We start from the raw sequence: 18,922 nt of genomic DNA on the forward strand, positions 1-18,922 counted from the left end.
TGTTAGTCAATAAATGTGTATAAATTAAAGTTTTATATTTGTCCTCTTTTCCAGCATACATGTAAAAATCTGAGATCTGTGTGTGTCTGACACCCTGGGTGAGAAAACCAACCAAAGGAAAGAGAATGTGATAAATGACATGCAAAACCTGTTGATCAGTGTATTCAAGGTTCTTTCTTTTATCATCTCAATAAATTATATATAAATTCATAGCTGTATGAATAAATACAGAAAAATACAGAGCTAGAAAAGAATAGAGTGCTTTCTCCAGGTCGGGGAGGATGTCCTGCCCCAAGTGGAGGAGTTTAAGTATCTCAGGATCTTGTTTAGGAATGAGGGAAAAATGGAGCTGGTGAAAAGAGAGATGAGTCAAAAAGCGAGGCTCTCGATTTACTGGTCAATCTAATTCCTACCTTCATCTATGGTCATGAGCTTTGGGTCATGACCAAAAGAAAGAGGGCACAGATACAAGCGGCTGAAATGAGTTTTCCTCGTAGGGTGTCTGGCCTCTCCATTGAGATAGGGTGAGAAACTCTGTCATCCAGGAGGGACTCAGAGTAGAGCTGCTGCTCCTTCACATCGAGAGGAGCCGGTTGAGGTGGCTGGGGCATCTGGTCAGGATTCCTCCTGGGCGCCTTCCTGGTGAGGTGTTCTAGGGACGTACCACCAGAAGGAAACCCAGGGGAAGACACAGGACACACTGGAGAGACGATGTTCCTCTGCTGGCCTGGGAACGCCTTGGGATTCCCCAAGAGGATCTGGAACAAGTGGCTGGAGAGAGGGAAGTCTGGGCCTCCTTAGTTAGGCTGCTGCACCCATGACCTGACTCCGGATAAACAGAAAATGGATGCTCACTTGCACACACACACACACACACACACACACACACACACACACACAATGAACGTTCACATTGTACCATTCCTGTTGTAAAATTGTCATTTCATTGTTCTAAAGATGTTCTACAAATGTTTAACCCTCCTGTTATGTTCGTTTCTGAGGTACAGCGATAATGTTCGTGGGTCAATTTGACCAGGGGAGTGTTTTATCATGCAATAGTGTCAGAAACCAAAAAATTCCTCCAAAACATTTTTGTATCTGATTATTAACTCCAACCATTTGTGCAATTAGATGTAAATAATATTTACATCTAATTGTAAATAATATTTACAATTATTTTTCTAATTGTAAATATGATATTTACAATTATATGCTACATCACACCAATAATAAAAAAATAATTTTTAATTCAGTTCTGGAGGTTTGTGAGGAACAAACCTCCAGAACTGAAGTTTGTTCCTAACGTTTCCTTCTCTGAAATGTAACTAAATATTAAACAGATATTAAACTTTTGGTTAACCAAGTCTCCATTTGAGACATTCCTGAAACATTTCAGCCTCCTTTTGCAGCAAATTCTTAAATTGGGATTAAATTTTTCTCATTCAAATTAAAAAACGGCACAATCAAGCATTTTGTTTTAAATGTTGGAATCTTCAAATCTGGAATAAAACATCTTTGATTTTTAAAATAAACTTTACGGGTTGACAGATTTTCCATTATATTGCGCTGCAGCATTACAATTTCGTATTCTGCACGTATTGTCATGTTCTCAACCGGATGGGGTTTTACAGCGCTTTGCATCAGCTTTCCCTTCAGAGTTTTTATATTGCAAACTTGCACGAAGAGGAGCGTATAGAAAACGACTCTGTGATGCAAAGAACTATCACTTCTCCATTCGTTTCCACTTTGTAATTCAGACAGCCTCATCTTTTTCCTCTCAGCGACAAAAGGCAGTCGAGACATTGTTAATGCCAACCGGACCGCAGTGCGCAGAGGGGAGACGCTGCGCGCCGCTCGGCTGCGCTGCTGCGCGCACCATGACCACCATCGGAAGACGGATGCGGATCAGTTGCTGTTCAATCAAGCTTATAATGTTTTATTCGCGTTTTTATCAGCTGCGGAACTAAGACAAAAGTTTACAAGAAGCGCAAACAATGGCCCGAATCTAAATAGAATACCGCTTCACTGAGGTAAGTTCATTTACTTATTCATTGTAACAAATGACCACATGACTCATATCAGGAGAAAACCTTTGGTTATGCTGGTAAGTTCCAGTATATACTTTCACTTTATTGGACAAAATTTTATATATATATCTTTCACTTTATTGGACAAAATTTTATATATATATATATATATATATATATATATATATATATATATATATATATATATATATATATATATATATATATATATATTATTATTATTATTATTATTATTATTATTATTATTTTGGCAATTCTGTGTGATTGTGAAGCTGAATCAATCGTCTTGATTCAGTATATAAACTACCCTGAACTAATTGTTGACGGGCTAAAAATAATATGACCATTAATGATTATATCATTTATTAGAGGACTTGGTGTGAGAATTTCATTGATTTTAAAGTATCATTTCCTCACATAGATTATCAGCCTGTGATTTAGACCTATTTGGGATTTAATGACAACCTAAAAACACTCTTCGCTGTCCAGTACGATGTTGAAAAGGCAATATGGGTTTTGAAATCGTTTTAACGATTCTTAATTTTGTGCAAGAATCATTCTTCCTATGAAATGTGAGATCATTAAGACAATCATACCCATTCACGCTTTAAATCCCTAACTGCTAACAATGTAAATCATTTTTGCTCTTTTAACAACAAAATGATCATAATGACAACAGTTCTCTATCTGAAGCAATTTAGAGTAAGTCACTGGAGAGCGGTTTTCACACTAAAAGCTGCCTTAATGTCAGCAGCTTTATATGATAATACACCTTAAAATGTGTTCATATTTTATTATTCATACCCCACAAGTAAAAACAAACAAAAAACACAATTAGTAATTCAGAAAAAAAAATAGTCTGCTGTTTTTGGCTAAAGAGAAGCAGAATGTTCTTGATTGTCATTTCTCAGTTGTTATGAGCTAAAACAAAAATGTTTGTCCTAAATGCCCTTTGGTGTCCAACAGAACTGTAACATGTACTGCACTCATAATGTAGATCAGTTTATACTAGATATGCTCAGGTGCAGGAATTTTCAGGTTCTGATCTAATCCTGATATCAGGTCACCAAGAAAAATCACTTTCACCAAAGTATTTGGTGTTGTTTTTAACATGTGGCTATAAGTGAACATATTAAGAATACAAAATGCCACACATATGTCAGCTATGCAAATTTTGTCTGACTAATAATTGCAAAAGTTTCAGACAATGCTTTCAAGGTTCTCTTATATGGAGCATCTAGATCTGTTTATTTCCTGACTTTTCAAACTAGGTAGCAGTTACTGAAACAGCTTCTTCTGTCAAAACCTTTTAGGTAAATGTTTCATAAATTGTCTGAAAAGCCTCTATATCTAGAGACAAAAACACAAATAAACTGTGTTGTCACGCTGTCATGTTATTCATAAGCATAACTCTAACTAAATCATAAAACAGCTCACAACTTTTGCCAAAGTGAAAGAGCATATGTTGGTAACATCATTAAGCTGTTCTTAACAACCACTATTACAATAGACAGCATACAGACAGCTAATCACAGCAGTCTTTGTGTAATTTGTTGTGTATAAATAGTTATATATTTTTATTCACGTCTGCCATAACGTGGCCATGAGGTTATCAGAAATAACTTCCATAGCTCCAAATGTTTTACAGTAAATGTTTATCATGTATTTTTCCCATTTGGCCAAAAAGCTTTCATAACAACAACAGTTTAATGTAGGGGCCAAATAAATTTTTTTTCATAGTATTAACTACAGTATTAACTTTTATTTATTTTTCTACATATCTGTCAAAACCTATGTTGTGACAGTTCAAAACAAATAATCTGTGAAAAAAAAGGCGTTCCTCTGCCTTCTCCCTGTGGATGTGCTGTTGTCTGAACAAATACACTGCTAAATCAGAAACAACCAATCAGAGCCAGGAGGTGGGTCTTGGTGCTGTCAATCACCCCTGCTCACAGCTCCCCACAACCCCTCGGCTTTCTGCTACGCAAAAGATGGTTCATCACAATGGAGTCTGATGTGAATGGTAAGGCTAGTTAGCATGGCCACCAATGACAGTGACTACGTTTTGTCCTGTAAAGGTAAGTTGTTTCTCCACCATTAGCATATTTAGCAGTGCCTGCGTGAGGATGATTGACAACGCTAAGCCCCTCCTCCTGGCTCTGAATGGTTGTTTTTGACTGCATTTCTGCAGATTGCAGCAGTGAGAGGAGGTGAAGGAGCTTGATCTATTCACAGATTATCTGATAAACTGAAAATGTTCTGTCACTATGTCAGGACATTACATATTTTTTAAACCTGTCACTATGTCAGGATATAGTGACAGATTTAAAAAATATGCAACAAACAGATTTTTGTAAAAGTTGCATACTGTAACTTTAAAATGTTTTATTTAGGCATGAATAAAGCTGGTGAGTTACTGTTATTTTAACTTCAAACTTTTCAGGCTTACAGTGAATTCTATTTTTGCCTGTACATGTTCATTAAAACCATAGGACTGAAATCTTTAATGGTCCAACTAATGATTCAATATTTGTTCTACAGGCTGGCTGTTAGCCATGAATGAGGATGAACTAAACATGACTCAAAAGGAGCATTTTACATTTGAAGATGAACATTTCGACTGCTGTATTGAAGAGAACCCCTGGACGTTGGATGACAGCACAAAGCTGGTTGGAGTTCAAGTTGTCCTCATCCTCTCTTACAGCACAATCATCTTGTTTGGAGTCACTGGAAACTCCTTGGTGATTTATGTTGTCTATAAATTCAAAAACCTACGCACAGTGACCAACTTCTTCATCGTGAACTTAGCTGTGGCTGACCTGCTGGTGAACACGCTGTGTTTGCCTTTCACTCTTGTTTACCTTCTCTATGACGACTGGCTGTTCGGTCAGGTGTTATGCTTTTTGCTGCCTTTCGCTCAAGGCATGGCTGTACACGTCTCCACCATCACTCTGAACATCATCGCTCTGGACCGCCACAGGAGCATCGTCCACCACATGGATACCAAGATGTCCAGAGACATGTGTGCCGTGGTCATCGTCATCACGTGGGCACTCAGCGCCTTGCTGGCCAGCCCGCTTGCCATTTTCAGGGAGTTTGGGTCCTTTAACATTTCCACCGAAGAGACCCTGCAGGTGTGCGCAGAGAAGTGGCCGGACAGCAGCATGAATGGAAAGATCTACAGCTTCTCCATGCTGGTGGTCCAGGTTGTCATACCGTTGCTCATCAATTCTGTTGCATACATCCGCATATGGAACAAACTGAAAAAACACATGATATGTGGCCGCAATGACAACCAGCGAAGAAAGAAGACCACCAAGATGATGCTGACCATGGTGGTGGTCTTTGCTGTGAGCTGGCTCCCCTTCCATGCATTCCAACTGGCTATAGACATTGATAACAGTGTGCTGAATATGAAAGACTTTAAGCTGGTTTTCACCGTGTTCCACATCATGGCCATGTGCTCGACCTGCGTCAATCCCATCCTGTATGGGTGGATGAACAACAACTACAGGATGGCCTTTTTGTCTGTGGTCAAATGTTACCGGCCCCTCGGTGTCAGATATAGATCCTCCAAAAATAGAGAGAAAGAAAAAGATGATGACAGGGACTGCACTGACTTCAAGTCAACAAACCTCTGAGAACAAGGGTAGTATTTATTTGCCGACTCAAAACGTACAGTCCCTCATAATGTTTTTTTTCCCCCCCGCTTTTACACATTTGTCATGTTACAGTCAGAAGCTTCTGTGTATTTATTTGGGCTAGATCAAATCTAAGAGATGCATAAGGAAGTAAAAGTCAAATTTCTAACAAATCATAATCTGTAAAGCCTGCATTTGTACTGAGCCTCCAAAATTCTGAGGTCTCTAAAAAAATCTAGTGGAGCCAAATGCTAACATGAGTCGTGGTGTTGGTCTATTTCAGCATGACTAGAGCTGCATCTCACAGAGCACTATTCTTTCTAAAATGAGCAAAAATATGGCAAAGCTGCACACTTTCCAAAACATCATAATCTACCTAATCAGAGGCTGGGAAAGGAAACCAGGATTCAGAGACACAGCAAAGAGGCCCGTGGTATCTCTGGAGGAGCTGCAGACATCCACGTCTCACATTGGAGTATATGTATATGTGTATGTATATGGAGGATCTCATCCCTGGGGGTGGATGAGATCCACCCTGAGTTCCTTAAGGCTCTGGATGTTGTAGGGTTGTGTTGGGTCACACGACTCTGCAATATTGCATGGACATCGGGGGCAGTTCCCCTGGATTGGCAGGCTGGGGTGGTGGTCCCCCTGTTTGAAAAGGGGGACCGGAGGGTGTGCTCCAATTACAGGGGGGTCACACTCTTAAGCCTCCCTGGTAAGGTCTATTCAGGGGTCCTGGCGAGGAAGGTCCGTCGGATAGTCGAACCTTGGATTCAGGAAGAGCAGTGTGGTTTTCGTCCTGGTCGTGGAACACTGGACCAGCTCTACACCCTCAGCAGGGTCCTGGAGGGTGCATGGGAGTTCGCCCAACCAGTCTACATGTGTTTTGTGGACTTGAAGAAGGTGTTTGACCGTATCCCTAGAGGGAATTGTGGGGGGTTCTCCAGGAGTATGGGGTACCGGGCCCTTTGATGTGGGCTGTCAGGTCCCTGTATGACCGGTGTCAGAGTCTGGTCCGCATTGCCAGTAGTACGTCGGGCTCGTTTCCGGTGAGAGTTGGACTCCACCAAGGCTGCTCTTTGTCACCGATTCTGTTCATTACTTTCATGGACAGAATTTCTAGGCACAGCCGAGGTGTTGAGGGGATCCGTTTTGGTGGCCTTAGGATCACATCTCTGCTTTTTGCGGATGATGTCGTCCTGTTGGCTTCATCAGATGGTGATCTGCAGCTCTCACTGGAGCGGTTCGCGGCCGAGTGTGAAGCGGCTGGGATGAGGCTCAGTGCCTCCAAATCCGAGGCCATGGTCTTGAGCCGGAAAAGGGTAGAGTGCCTTCTCTGGGTCAGGGGGAAGGGACTCAGAGTAGAGCCACTGCTCTTCCACGTCGAGAGGAGCCAGTTGAGGTGGCTCGGGCATCTGGTCAGGATGCCTCCTGGACGCCTCCCTGGTGAGGTGTTCTGGGCACGTCCCACCGGGAGGAGGCCTTGGGGAAGAATCAGGACACGCTGGAAGGACTTATGTCTCTCGGCTGGCCTGGGAACGCCTTGGGGTTCCCCCGGAGGAGCTGGAAGAAGTGGCTGGGGAGAGGGAAGTCTGGGCCTCCCTTCTGAAGCTGCTGCCCCTGCGATTCAACCCCAGATAAGTGACAGAAAATGGATGGATGGATGGATGAATTTCAAAGATGTAGCTGTGCTGGACCTGTGGCAAGAAAACAGTGTTAAAAGAAAGCCAAGTCGGGAGGCCAGGTGGAAGAAGCTGCTGTGGTCAAAATAAGAGCAAACTGTGAATTTTGTGGCCAACAAACTATATAACCGATACTGGACATCATCTTAAACACACTGTGATACATGATGGTGGCAGCATTATGGTGTCAGGAGAACAGATTTAACTAGAAAACTAATTAGCACCGTGAAAATTATGTATCACTTTCCTTCTGTAAATTATGATCTATGATGTGACATGAAATTCTGTAAGTTTGTGATTCTAACATGACAAACTGTGTTCAAAGGGTGTGAAAACATTGAGGGCACTGTAAGTGTGTCATATATGTTACAATGAAAACTGGTTTAAAACACTTTTAATGTTTAAGATGAAATTTTGCATGGATTTATCACAACTATTATGGATAGGACATAATGAGTCTTTTGTTTTTAGGTAAAACTCTTGTTCATGTGGACCGTCTGCAGTTATGTTTGGATGCAAATTGTAGGATTGCTGATCCTGTTTGAGGTTTTCTAGCAGGTATTAGTCTAAGTTCACACATCTGAAAAATGCAACCAAAATCTACCTTTCTTACTGCAGTCTGAATTTGGATATTTTCACCCAAAAAATAAACATCTCATTGGCGCCTCTTCGATATGTGGCACTAAATTTTGCATGGATCCGATTGTTTTCAAAGCGTCTGCAGTCTGAACGGTCATGCTCCATTTTAAGCCACTCTCACACTGTTGATGTGAAACATGTCCCATATACAAAATACAGACGTAAACAATGGCTGAAAATTATAATTACAAAACTATCAAGGAAGTCTGTTAGTGAAGCACATCGTCCCAATCCCACCACTCCTGTTTCTGTCTCAGAGCCAAACAGACTTCTCTACAGATAACCTTCCTCTGAAGGCCGTTGTTACTGGTTCTGCTTTCTTTTTATCATCTTCCTTCGTCTTGAGTGATCTTATGATGATACTGTTGTCTCTCATTGCTCTCATAATGGTAGGATTTAATTGAAAAGAAAAAAAAAACACACATCAGATTTCAGCAGAAAAATTGGAATTTAACATCGAGACCAATTGTGTGAACATAGCCTTATTGCAAAAATCTTACATTTTATTTGTGTTTTTCTTTCAAGGAGGCTTTAGGGTTTGTAATCTTTCAAAGTGATGTGAACTACAGTCTTTCCTTTTAAAATCTAATAGAGTTTCTTTATGGAGAATAACTGCCTTTTTACTCTTCAGACCCTTTGATCATGTAAAGAGAACGTTTAGAATGCATAATTCATTCAGGCATGATGTGTTATCAGCGCTTTGTCATAAAGACAGAATTTGACCAACCAAATCCTTCAGTTTAGTAGATGGGCTCCTGAAGGACGATCCTTCAGGCTGTACTGATGCTATTTCCCAAAGATCTGACCTTCTGTTCATGTGCCGTTGATAGATTGTCGAGCCTGACATGTTCCTTTGAGTACAAATTGCACAACATGATTTCATCAGGTACAAGCACTGAACAGAAAAGAAAAGCTGCAAGGTAAAAAAAAAAAAAAAAGACTTTGAAAGAGTTTCAAACAGCTTGAAAAAGTTATTGATCAATGACTCTTTGGCTCCTTTATGGGCAATAAAAATTAATTTGGCCATGTGAAGCTTTGCCAAACAAAGAGCTTGTGACTCAAGTTTTCTCAGTTAGAAACTTTTCTTATTTTGTCTAGATTTTTTAAGAATTGCTTTCCAGTACATTAAGATGTTAAATATGTCACAAACTCAAGAGAAAAAAGCTCAAATGTTAGCTTTTTGCAACTTCCACTGCCAACAGATACTACACAAAAAAACAACACAAAAACAAATTTGCTGTGAAACTGTTCATTATCGTCATAGGCTGACCTTGCACATAATTCATCAGCAAATTATCATATTTCCCTTTTAAGATTGCAGGCACTTCAAGGCTTTATCTAGAGTTTACATAAATAAAAGTTTTCTTTGAATCCCATAATTTCATGCACATTGATGATGCAGTTTGCTTTGAGTGGTCTGTAGTAAATGTAGCTTTTTAACAATTGGGTGTCCTATTCAAACTTCCTTTGAATGCATGTTGTTGCTGTTTGCTTATCGTCACCTTCCTGAAATAATAAGTCATTATTTTAGGAGTTGGCACCTGTTTTTTTTTTCCAAAAGATGTTTTAGGTTAAAAAAAAACAAAAACAAAAAAACACTTCTGATAAAAAATTACTTACGAAGGTTACAGGTTTTGTTCTCTTTGATTGCAAATTGGGGGGAAAAAATTGTTTTTTGTTTGTTTTTTTAAATAATGCATATCCCCCCCAACTGCTGAGACAAGTAGAGAACACAGTCAGTAGCCCTTTTATTTAGGAACTCCTGTTGAACTGCTTGTTAGATCAAAATGCAGATTAACAAACCGCATTGCATCAACTGAATGCATCAAGGTGTCTAGTGTTAGAACTGAGCGATAGAATCACACCGTTCTGAAGAATGAGTGGCCTGAAAAGTTTGACTGGAAAAAGGTGGAGAGAGAAGGAAAAGACAGGAATAAAACTCAGGACTAAAACTTCTGCACATGGTGGACCTGCTCTACCAACTGAGCCACTCAGTACCTGACCAAAAATCATCCTTTGAATGTGGCAGTGCTGATAGTGCCGGATGGGTTTGGCTCTGATGTACAGTGAATGGACCCAAAAACAGAAAAATGACCCAGTGAGCAGAACTTCAAATACCTTTTGATGTCACAGTTAGAAGAAAATGTGTAGACTGCTTTGAAATGACAGAAAAGCAACAGTGGTTCAAACAATGACTTGTTACAATCAAGGTATGTTCAATATTATAACAGCAGCTCCGCTGGCTCGGTCATCTGAAGGGTATTTGAAGCAGCTGAATGGTAGCTTCAATGAACACTCAATGTTTTTTTCACTTAAACTAATAACAGGAGTGAGAATGTGTGTTTTATTACATTAGAAATGTAACTATGATAGATGTATTTTTCTGAAGATTACCAAAAGTTTTATACATGTCCCTTAAACTTGCTTTGTTGTTTGTTTGGGGAGCGTTATCTTAGAACCTGATTTCCGGTTTAAAGTTGTTGTTTTCTTTAAATTCCTGTCATTTGCCAATTTATAATGAATGTGCTTCAGAGTCTACACTGTGTAAAAACTCATGTGAATAAAAATAATAAAACTGTAGTCTTTTAATATTTAAATTCATTAATGATATTGTTTCTGATGCATTTGTTGATCATTCAAACTAAGCTTGCAAAAAACATCATTGCATATTTTTCAATGCTTGAGGAGTAAATGATTTATATGCTTGTATTATTTTCATGAAGTATGGATTTTAATCTGAAAGTTCATATTGTAACTTTCATCATGGCTTCTTTTGTTCCATTAGATTAACACAAAATCTCAAATGAAAGAAGATTTATCTTAAAAATGACCAATTTAGCAAAAAAATGTGTAATCATTTGTCCCAATTACTTCATGACTGTGGATGAAAAGTACCCAATACCAATCATTTACTAAGCAACTTAATGCAATAATAATAATAATAATAATAATAATAAGTCAATTTAAGGAATGAGGTATTGAGAGGTGTTATAAAAGACCTGGTTTTTTTCTCAAAAGGTAGAAGAAAGGAACAGTGACAGCAGTGTTGTGTTCAAGACCACCTAACCCGAGACCAAGACAAGACCAAGACCAGAGTGTATCGAGACCGAGACAAGACCGAGACCAAATGCGGTCGAGTCCGAGACGAGACCGAGACCATCAAAAATGGTCTTAAGACCGGTCTTAAGACCAAGACCAACTTCGAGTACCACAACACTGAGTGACAGGGTGCTGGGCAGCCAAAGTTCACTGAGGGAGTGAAGAATAACAGGTTTGATCAGACAGATGATATTGAACCTCAACCTGCTGTAGAAGATGAATTCCAGTTCTGATAGACATCCTGATGTCCATCTGCAGGATGTGAGGGACAAACAAGTCCAAGGATTTGCTGCTGTGTTTGTTGATGTCACAGGACATTTCCAGGGCTCTTTTAAAAATGCCTTAGTGGCAGGAAGGAGGTGGAGTAGGAAGAGGATTGGGGCCACTTGAAAAATAAAAATAAAACAGTTCTGACTTTAATTTCAGAATTCTGAAATTAAAGTCAGATTTTTTTTTCTTTTGTCCAGTGGCCCTAATCCTCTTCCGTAGGTGGAGGCTGCCCCTGTTGGCGGGGTAATTGCAGGCGTGCCAATGGCGCCAGAGGGCGCTCATTATAAAAGCTGAGGTTGTCTGCGGACTTGTTTGCTGTTGACACGTGTTGGGCTGTCTGTGTGCCGAGTACAGGTGATGAGGTTGGCTGCCTGCGCAGTTAAAATTGCTTGCTCATTGTAGTCATAAAACCTTCTACCAGCAGATTAGTACTGGCTATTCACCTCCACATCTGATCGTGGGTGGATGAAACGTGAAAGTGCCGATGAGCGTTCCCGTTTGGGTGGGAGCGAGAGGAGCTTGGCCTGATCGGTATGTGGACTTGGTGGTGAGCCTTATTTTTATTTATTTTTTATTTTTTTCTAAATTGAACATGTGACTCTTATTAGGAGTCACAGCCATCTAGCCGCAATTACCGCTGCTGCTTTGCCCGGATTGAGTTACCTCTTGACCGGCCTGTGGGACACGCCTCCCTGAGAGAAGAACGGGATGCTTTTGCTCAGTTCCGGATTGTATCTCCGATTGTGCTGTGCCTGCTGAGCAAAGGGACCTTTATGTTTATATATTTTACCGCCTGTATTTTAACATTTTGTCTTTTATTTCTTTATCCCTTGCTTTCTCACAGGTCCATCGGTGGTGGTTTGGGCCTGGATGGGGGCGTCCCTTTTTGGAGTGACTGTGCAGGGAAACTCAACGTGAGTGAGACTTCACGGGTGTTTGTAGTAATTTCTTTTGATTTGGAGCCTCCTATCCAGGACCTGGCCGTACCCACTGGTGAGCCTAGTTTTAGTAATTTTCTTTCTTTCATTTTTTTGTTCTCGTACAGGCATTTTGTGATAAATTATTATTGTCTTAGTGTCTCTGGCTTATTGCAAAACTTACCTGTGTCCTTTACTGCTACTTCCTGGGTGGTAGCCCCAGGTGGTTGTTGGCAAACAAATTTCATTGTATAGTTAAACCACTGAATGCCACCCTTTGTTTGGCTTAATGGGTCAGACAGTTTTGGGAGCAGGTGAGTGGGCCTAATGCCAGGTTAGTAAACTTTTTACATAAACACCTCACAATAACACCATCTACCTGAGGCCAGGTGTGAACGGAGTGAACTCCTCCCCTAAAAGAAGTCTTGCTTTGGTTGGGTTGCAATGACGTGGCATCCAGGAGTCTCTGCACATAGGCTCAATTAATGTATTTGTGTTGATGAAATTCATCAAAGTTGTCAATAGGACATGTGTGTTTTTTCACTTGTGTCTACAGTAAAGGCAGTGTTCTTCTTGTGTTTCAGCCAATCACTAGCTGCTTATTCATTTGGTCCGGTGCAGGATTGGAAGGTCATGTTAATCAGAGAACCTGTAAGAGGCTTTCTTGGAAAACCGAGGAACGCAGCCCCTCCTCTGTCCTGTCCTTTGTTTGAGCGTTGTAATGGCTTTTACAGTGATTTTGCCGGCTTTAAGGTTTTGTAGAGCTCTTCCTGTTGACCACGTCCTCACTGATTAGCTTTGCATGTTCGTGAGGAGCTGAGAGATTGAGACATTAAATGCCCAGGTCTCCATTTTTAGAAAGCTATTGATAGTGCATTCAGCATCGAGTCAATAATTGTTTCTTTAGCTGTCCGACATTATTGAGCAGCTGCCCCTGACACAAAGCTAACCTTCAGGATGGGAGCAGTCCACTCACTGCTCAAGTTAAATTAACAAAAGCTTAGAAAGTAAATTTAATTTACCCTTCTTTACTAATTGTCTGGTCTGTTGGCTTTTAAAGATTGAATTTGTCCTCCAAAAACTCCCTTGACTTTCAGCCTCATAAGTGGTAGCATCTAATTCACCTCCTTTTGACAGTAATTAGATGGAGTCAGATGCAGAATAGAGACGTATTGATTTGAGATAGAGAAGGAGAGGAAGAAGACAGAGACCGGTGAACTCCTAATATGCATCATAAAGTTTATACTGACATGTAGGGATTAGGAATATTTAGACTTGATTCAGTGAATATCATGTAGAGTCCCACCCTGTTCCTTTACAACATCCTTCGTAGCAGAAATGATGGAGCTCATTGAGGTTGGTTTGTTAGCTGGAACAGTTCACACATCCACCGTTTCGATCTGCTGATGTCCAGCTGCAGTGTGTTTGGGATCGATTGTCCAGCAATGTCCACGTTTCAGCTAGCTACCTTCTAATTTCAGTTGCAGTCAAAGTTAGCTGTCGTCCCTCTTCTTCGTGCAATGTTCCGGAAGCGCCGCCATTTAAAGAGCCCCTCAGCATGAAGCTGTTTTACAGCTGGTGCAGTACTCTTAGCTTTGAAAGCTAAACGATTCATCCTAGCATGTGATTGTGGGCGACTAGCTCAAACTTTCTCTCATCCATCCATAAAATGTGGCGTTAGATGTTTGGCTTTTCCATGCGATTAGTTGCAAATTTAAATTGAAAGTGTTGATTTTCAAGCAGGTGATGCTTTCTCTTAAAGCACACATACACAGTCCATGTTGGTGTTGTATTTGCTTCATTAAGGAGTCACTATGTCTCTCTCAGTCAAGCATGTCCCTTTAAGATACATACAATGTCAGTTTGTTTCATTAAGGAAATGAAAGGTTCAGGGATGAGGACACACTCCATTGTTTTCCCTTCTGCTCAAGGAGTGTTGGGTTGTGTGGGCTGCAAGAACACTTGGGTTGAATCAATCAATAAGAGGAATCTAATCAGCAACAACAACAAAATTCACCTGTGGGCGGAGAAAACATTTTGAGACCTTACAGGTATGAGGAGGAGGTGATTTATCCTGAAAGAGTTGTGAACCTGCTCCGTCAGGGTCAACAGATCCCTGCTTCACCACAGCTGGTTATGTTGCAAAGGCATGTTTAGAACTTGGCCCCCGAATAGTTTTTGGTCATTTTTCAGAGATCATGAAGACTTTCTGCTACTGCTATGAGTGTGTAAGAATAAAACACATCTGTAGTTTTTGGTAACTTTATTTTTTAGCTACGTGGAAAGAATGAAAAAAGATAGTTTAGAAATATCAGTGTGTATTTCAGGGCTTTCTGCATTGTGAAAAAAAAATCTCTATAAATTTGGGATTTTTCTAACAGTAGATCTATGATGAACATTATATCACTAAGCACATAATGGAATTCCACAATGTGGAATTCTGAAAATTAAAAAAAAAAGTAGCAGAAAAATGAATGAAATTTTGTTTAGATCGTTTCCTTGTTCATTCATGTTTGAAAAGTCTTTCTATATTAGCTTATTTGGTAACAGTTTATTTGTAGGGGTGTGCATAAAGCTGACATGGTGTTATGACATAATACCTGTTATAAACATGAAGGAGTCTTTATGGATGCTTATGACTGTTATCATGATGTGTTATTCCGTAAATGACGCTTTTAGTTGCGTTAATGTCAACTTTGCATTCTTTGGTAAATAATGACAATTTAAAGCAAAGTTACATTAAAATGTGTATAAAAATTCATTAAAAGTGTCATTATTTACCAAATAACACTTAATGACAATAGTCATAAATGTTCATGAATATTCTTTGGTGTTCATAACAAGTGTTATGTCATGTTTATGACAGTGTCGTGTCAGTCTTATGCACACCCCTTCAGACAAAGTGTTACAGTTCAGTTTTGTATTTAGCTCCTTTGTTTATTCTTGTATTTTATTCTCTGTGCCTTTGGATTTATTTCCTACTTCTATGTTAGTCTTTTCCCCTTGGTTTACAGCGTAAAACTTTGTAAATTACGTACAATCACTTTAAATATGAATTTAATGAATTTATTTTTTTTACAGTTTGCAGGATAGTTTGACAGCTTTGAAACCTGGCTTTATTGCATTATTCTTTGCTTTGTTTCTAAATGTGTCAACGTAGACGCTATGAGACACAGATTCCCTTTAGAGAACAAACAAAACTCTTTACCAGAAGATTTAAAAAAAGGGTTTATAGTGGGATTTACAGTGATGACCACCACACAGTGTTCAGTTGTCAGCTGCAAAATCTGGTTTACTGATCAAAAGGTTTCACACAGCTCCGGTTATTTTTGCACAAACATAAACAAAGTGCAGAAGAAAACTAAAACCGATGTAGGACCTGAGAGGAGGCGTTTGTGAGGGGAGGGATCTAGGAAGAGGGAAATGTGGTGACCAGATCGTGGCCTTCTGGTGGTCTCATTCTGGCTCGGGCGTGAATCTCACAGTACAGCTGGCTCTCAACGAAGAAATAGCCCTTCTGTTTCAGGTTGACGTCACAGTCAGCACACACAAAGCAGCCAGGGTGGCGATACTTGTCTCTGGCTTTAACCACTGTCCCGCTGCAGCATCAAAAATGGAGAAGAGGAGGTTATGAAAATATATCATAGCTTCACAGAAGTTAGAATTTTGATGCTTGCACTTTTAAGCCCTTCAGCTGACTAATTAAGCAGATTTACTTAGCAATAAGATAATACAAACCACTTAAAATAACATTTCACAGATGAGATTTTAATAGGATGAAAAGGTTTTTATTAAACCAAAATACGAGTTTTTCTGTTATGCGGTGGAAACATCATTCAAGAATTATTTTTCAAGGATTCTTCTTTGTTGTTTCAGTCACTCGGTATCTTTTCTGTAAATGTTTGTTTATCTTTTTTCCTTTCTAAAACTTTACACTTTTCATATTTTGTGCTATTGTTTTGTGTTCCTGTCACATCTGACCTGTCACTGCCTGGAGCAATCGCACCTGATATTCCTCTCCCTGGGCAAGAGAGCTGATGTACTTCAGTAGTCAATGAAATGAAAATTTCTAAAATATTTTATCATTTTACTTGTTTAAAATATTCAGATGAACTGATAGATGAGGCACCAATAAAGAAAAAAAAGACAAAAAGAAGAATTTGCAGCAAATTTTTCAGAAAGCCAGCAGTGAAGGAAACCATTCCCCCCCCAGCCATCCTTTTGTTTTTTCATTTCCTGTGCCAACAATAAACTCAGCTTTCAGCAGATGGTATTTTTTTCCAGAAAACTTGCAGTGAAAGTGCCATGTTAACTAAAAATCCCAAGGAGTTTGCCCTGGCTGTAATGGACATGGATGTGCACAAAGCAGCTTTCCCTCTAAATACATTCCTGATGCCTCACTACAGAAATTAGTAGGACATCCATATCTCTTTTTCATGTTTAATGTTCATTTTTATTTGGCTGCTTATTGCTCCACGGGTCTTTTTGTGTACGTCCTGAACAAGTAGCAGATTTTGACAATAAACTTGACTCTGTTAATCAAATACTTGGTAAATTTAAAACAATTAATCAAATATCCCATTAAAAGTGTGTGTAAGCTCCTCTCTATCCCAGCCGGCTGGACATTCAGCTGATTCTTTTTGCTTGTGTTGTCAGTTGGATCTTAATGAAAACCACAGATGATCTGCTCTCTTTGTACTCACACAATGCCATTCCCACACTTATCACAGACAGGCAGCTTCTGCAGGTTTCCTGAAGGAGCAGTGGGTTTAGTTGTGGGGGCTTTCACTGTGCGAGTCACAATGGGTCGAGTGCCTGGACGCATGACACAAAATCCTCTCAATAAAAAACAAGCTCTTGTGATCCGATCACATGAATTAAAAAAAAAAAAAAAAAACACTTAAAGCACACACTACAGAAGCATCGAGGACCAGGGACTCACAACGACCCCTTCAGTCCCATTTGATGCCTCCTTTGGGGCTTGAAGTGTTTTCATACTTAAGTTCAACCAGGACTGTATTTCTGTGCAACCAAGGAAACGTGCAGGGAAGTGCTTTTGTATTGACAAAATATCCAACTTTAAGAGCACAGCACTTGATTAATAAGGGGAACACATTAGAGTGTGTCTTGGTGACGGATTGTTTGGCTGTCTGTGGTTCAGATGGTTGGTGTTCTGAGCAGCAAAACCCAGAACTACTCCTTCCAAAACTTGTTAATAAAGCTGTTTATTACATGTAAACTGGTTTCCACAAACATCCAACAAAATGATCAAAAGACAAAAATAAGTCTAGCATATTATAAAGTTCACACAGTGTTTATAATATGACTCGGTCCAGTTCCTCTCAGCTGTGGTGTCTGACAGCATGGTGGTGTGGCGGTTACACATAATCATCTTCAAAACAAAAATGATATCTTATTTTGCCTTTCATATATATTTATATGTTCCACTTCGCTCTATTGAGAGCAAAGTGGAACTGAAGTCATAATCTTTTTGCACCAAAGTGGTGAATAAAGCTGATCCTGGATCTGACCTTGTAAAGCAAATTAATCAATAATAAACAATAAACTGAATAAAATACATTGAGGAAACTTATTATATGCTAAAGCTTCCAAATGAAAAAAAAATGTTGCTGATTTTTCAAGGAAATGCATCATCTCACCATCGCTGTCAATAAACTCCTGCAGGGCTTTAAATGAACCGGATTGCCGAGGCTCCTGGGGGTCATCCTGGTCTCTCTGCAGCATCCGGTACACATCAGATTCCTCGATGCTGGTCAGAGTCCTGGGACTGAGCAGGACATTCAGAGACATTCAGAGATATTTGGGGGCATTCAGAGACAGAGATTTAGACCCCAATATAGAGTCTTCAATCAAATACAGAGGATGTGTTGAATTGGACACATAGAACATTATTTAGTCAGTTAATACATGTTTGACTTGCTGTATGGAGCAGATTTAAAATATTATATTACATATTGTAATATTATATTACATCTTTAATTGGTTTTCAATGCCTCTAATAGGCTGCTAGTACAAAGGAATGCACTATTATCCATGTGAAGATGTGACACGAAAATGTTAAACTACTCCTTACTATCTGCTGTTCTCACAGTTACTTACTGCATTCTAAATGACCAGATACAACCTGTATTACAATGTGGGTAATAATGGAGGACTAATATAGTACGTCTGAATGACAACAATATTAATGTTATAAGAGAGGATTATGATCCATCATGTTTGATACAACTAACCAGACTTAGTCCTAGAGGTAGAGGGGATGGATGGATGGATGGATGGATGGATGGATGGATGGATGGATGGATGGATGGATGGATGGATGGATTATGAAACCAAACAAACTATAAACTTGGTTTATAAAGTATTTTTCTTGTTTTGTTTTATTCAAGTTATGGGAATGGAAAGTTTGTCCTCTAGGTGGCACCAAAGCAGAGGAGTTTTAGCACTGAAACAATAGACAGTAACTCAGTTCTACACAGCTTTGACCTAACTTCAAAGAATTCATTCGGAGTCATTTTATGACTTTCTAAAGATAGAGTCTAAACTGAAGCCCAGTCTGCAGTTATGTCCACATTTTTAAAAATGAGTTATTTCCACTCTGG

The 18,922-nt window shown here is 39.5% G+C and overlaps 2 protein-coding genes across 2 annotated transcripts in view; one reads left to right on the forward strand and one right to left on the reverse strand.

Moving 5' to 3' along the window:
- Positions 1–1,863: 1,863 nt before the first annotated feature.
- Positions 1,864–6,368, forward strand: LOC103136468 (neuropeptide Y receptor type 2-like). Its single transcript, XM_016670261.1, has 2 exons — positions 1,864–2,030; positions 4,590–6,368. Exon 2 carries the CDS (start codon positions 4,604–4,606, stop codon positions 5,687–5,689), a length of 1,086 nt encoding a protein of 361 aa, XP_016525747.1. The 5' UTR covers positions 1,864–2,030; positions 4,590–4,603; the 3' UTR covers positions 5,690–6,368.
- Positions 6,369–15,508: 9,140 nt separating this feature from the next.
- Positions 15,509–18,922, reverse strand: part of LOC103136374 (PDZ and LIM domain protein 3) — a 13,246-nt gene continuing 9,832 nt past the window's right edge. The window contains exons 5-7 of the mRNA XM_007549584.2: positions 17,960–18,087; positions 17,003–17,114; positions 15,509–15,898 (exon numbers count right to left, since the gene is read on the reverse strand). Of these exons, the coding sequence (XP_007549646.1) occupies positions 15,709–15,898; positions 17,003–17,114; positions 17,960–18,087 (430 nt within the window). The 3' untranslated portion in view covers positions 15,509–15,708. The remainder of the gene's footprint in view (positions 15,899–17,002; positions 17,115–17,959; positions 18,088–18,922) is intronic.

Source organism: Poecilia formosa, unplaced genomic scaffold (assembly GCF_000485575.1).
Source record: "Poecilia formosa unplaced genomic scaffold, Poecilia_formosa-5.1.2 Scaffold32, whole genome shotgun sequence".
Lineage (NCBI taxonomy): Eukaryota > Metazoa > Chordata > Actinopteri > Cyprinodontiformes > Poeciliidae > Poecilia > Poecilia formosa.

Bases quoted from the DNA above. Each gene is read 5' to 3' on its own strand.
- LOC103136468 (XM_016670261.1), top strand. From the start codon at position 4,604: ATGAATGAGGATGAACTAAACATGACTCAAAAGGAGCATTTTACATTT.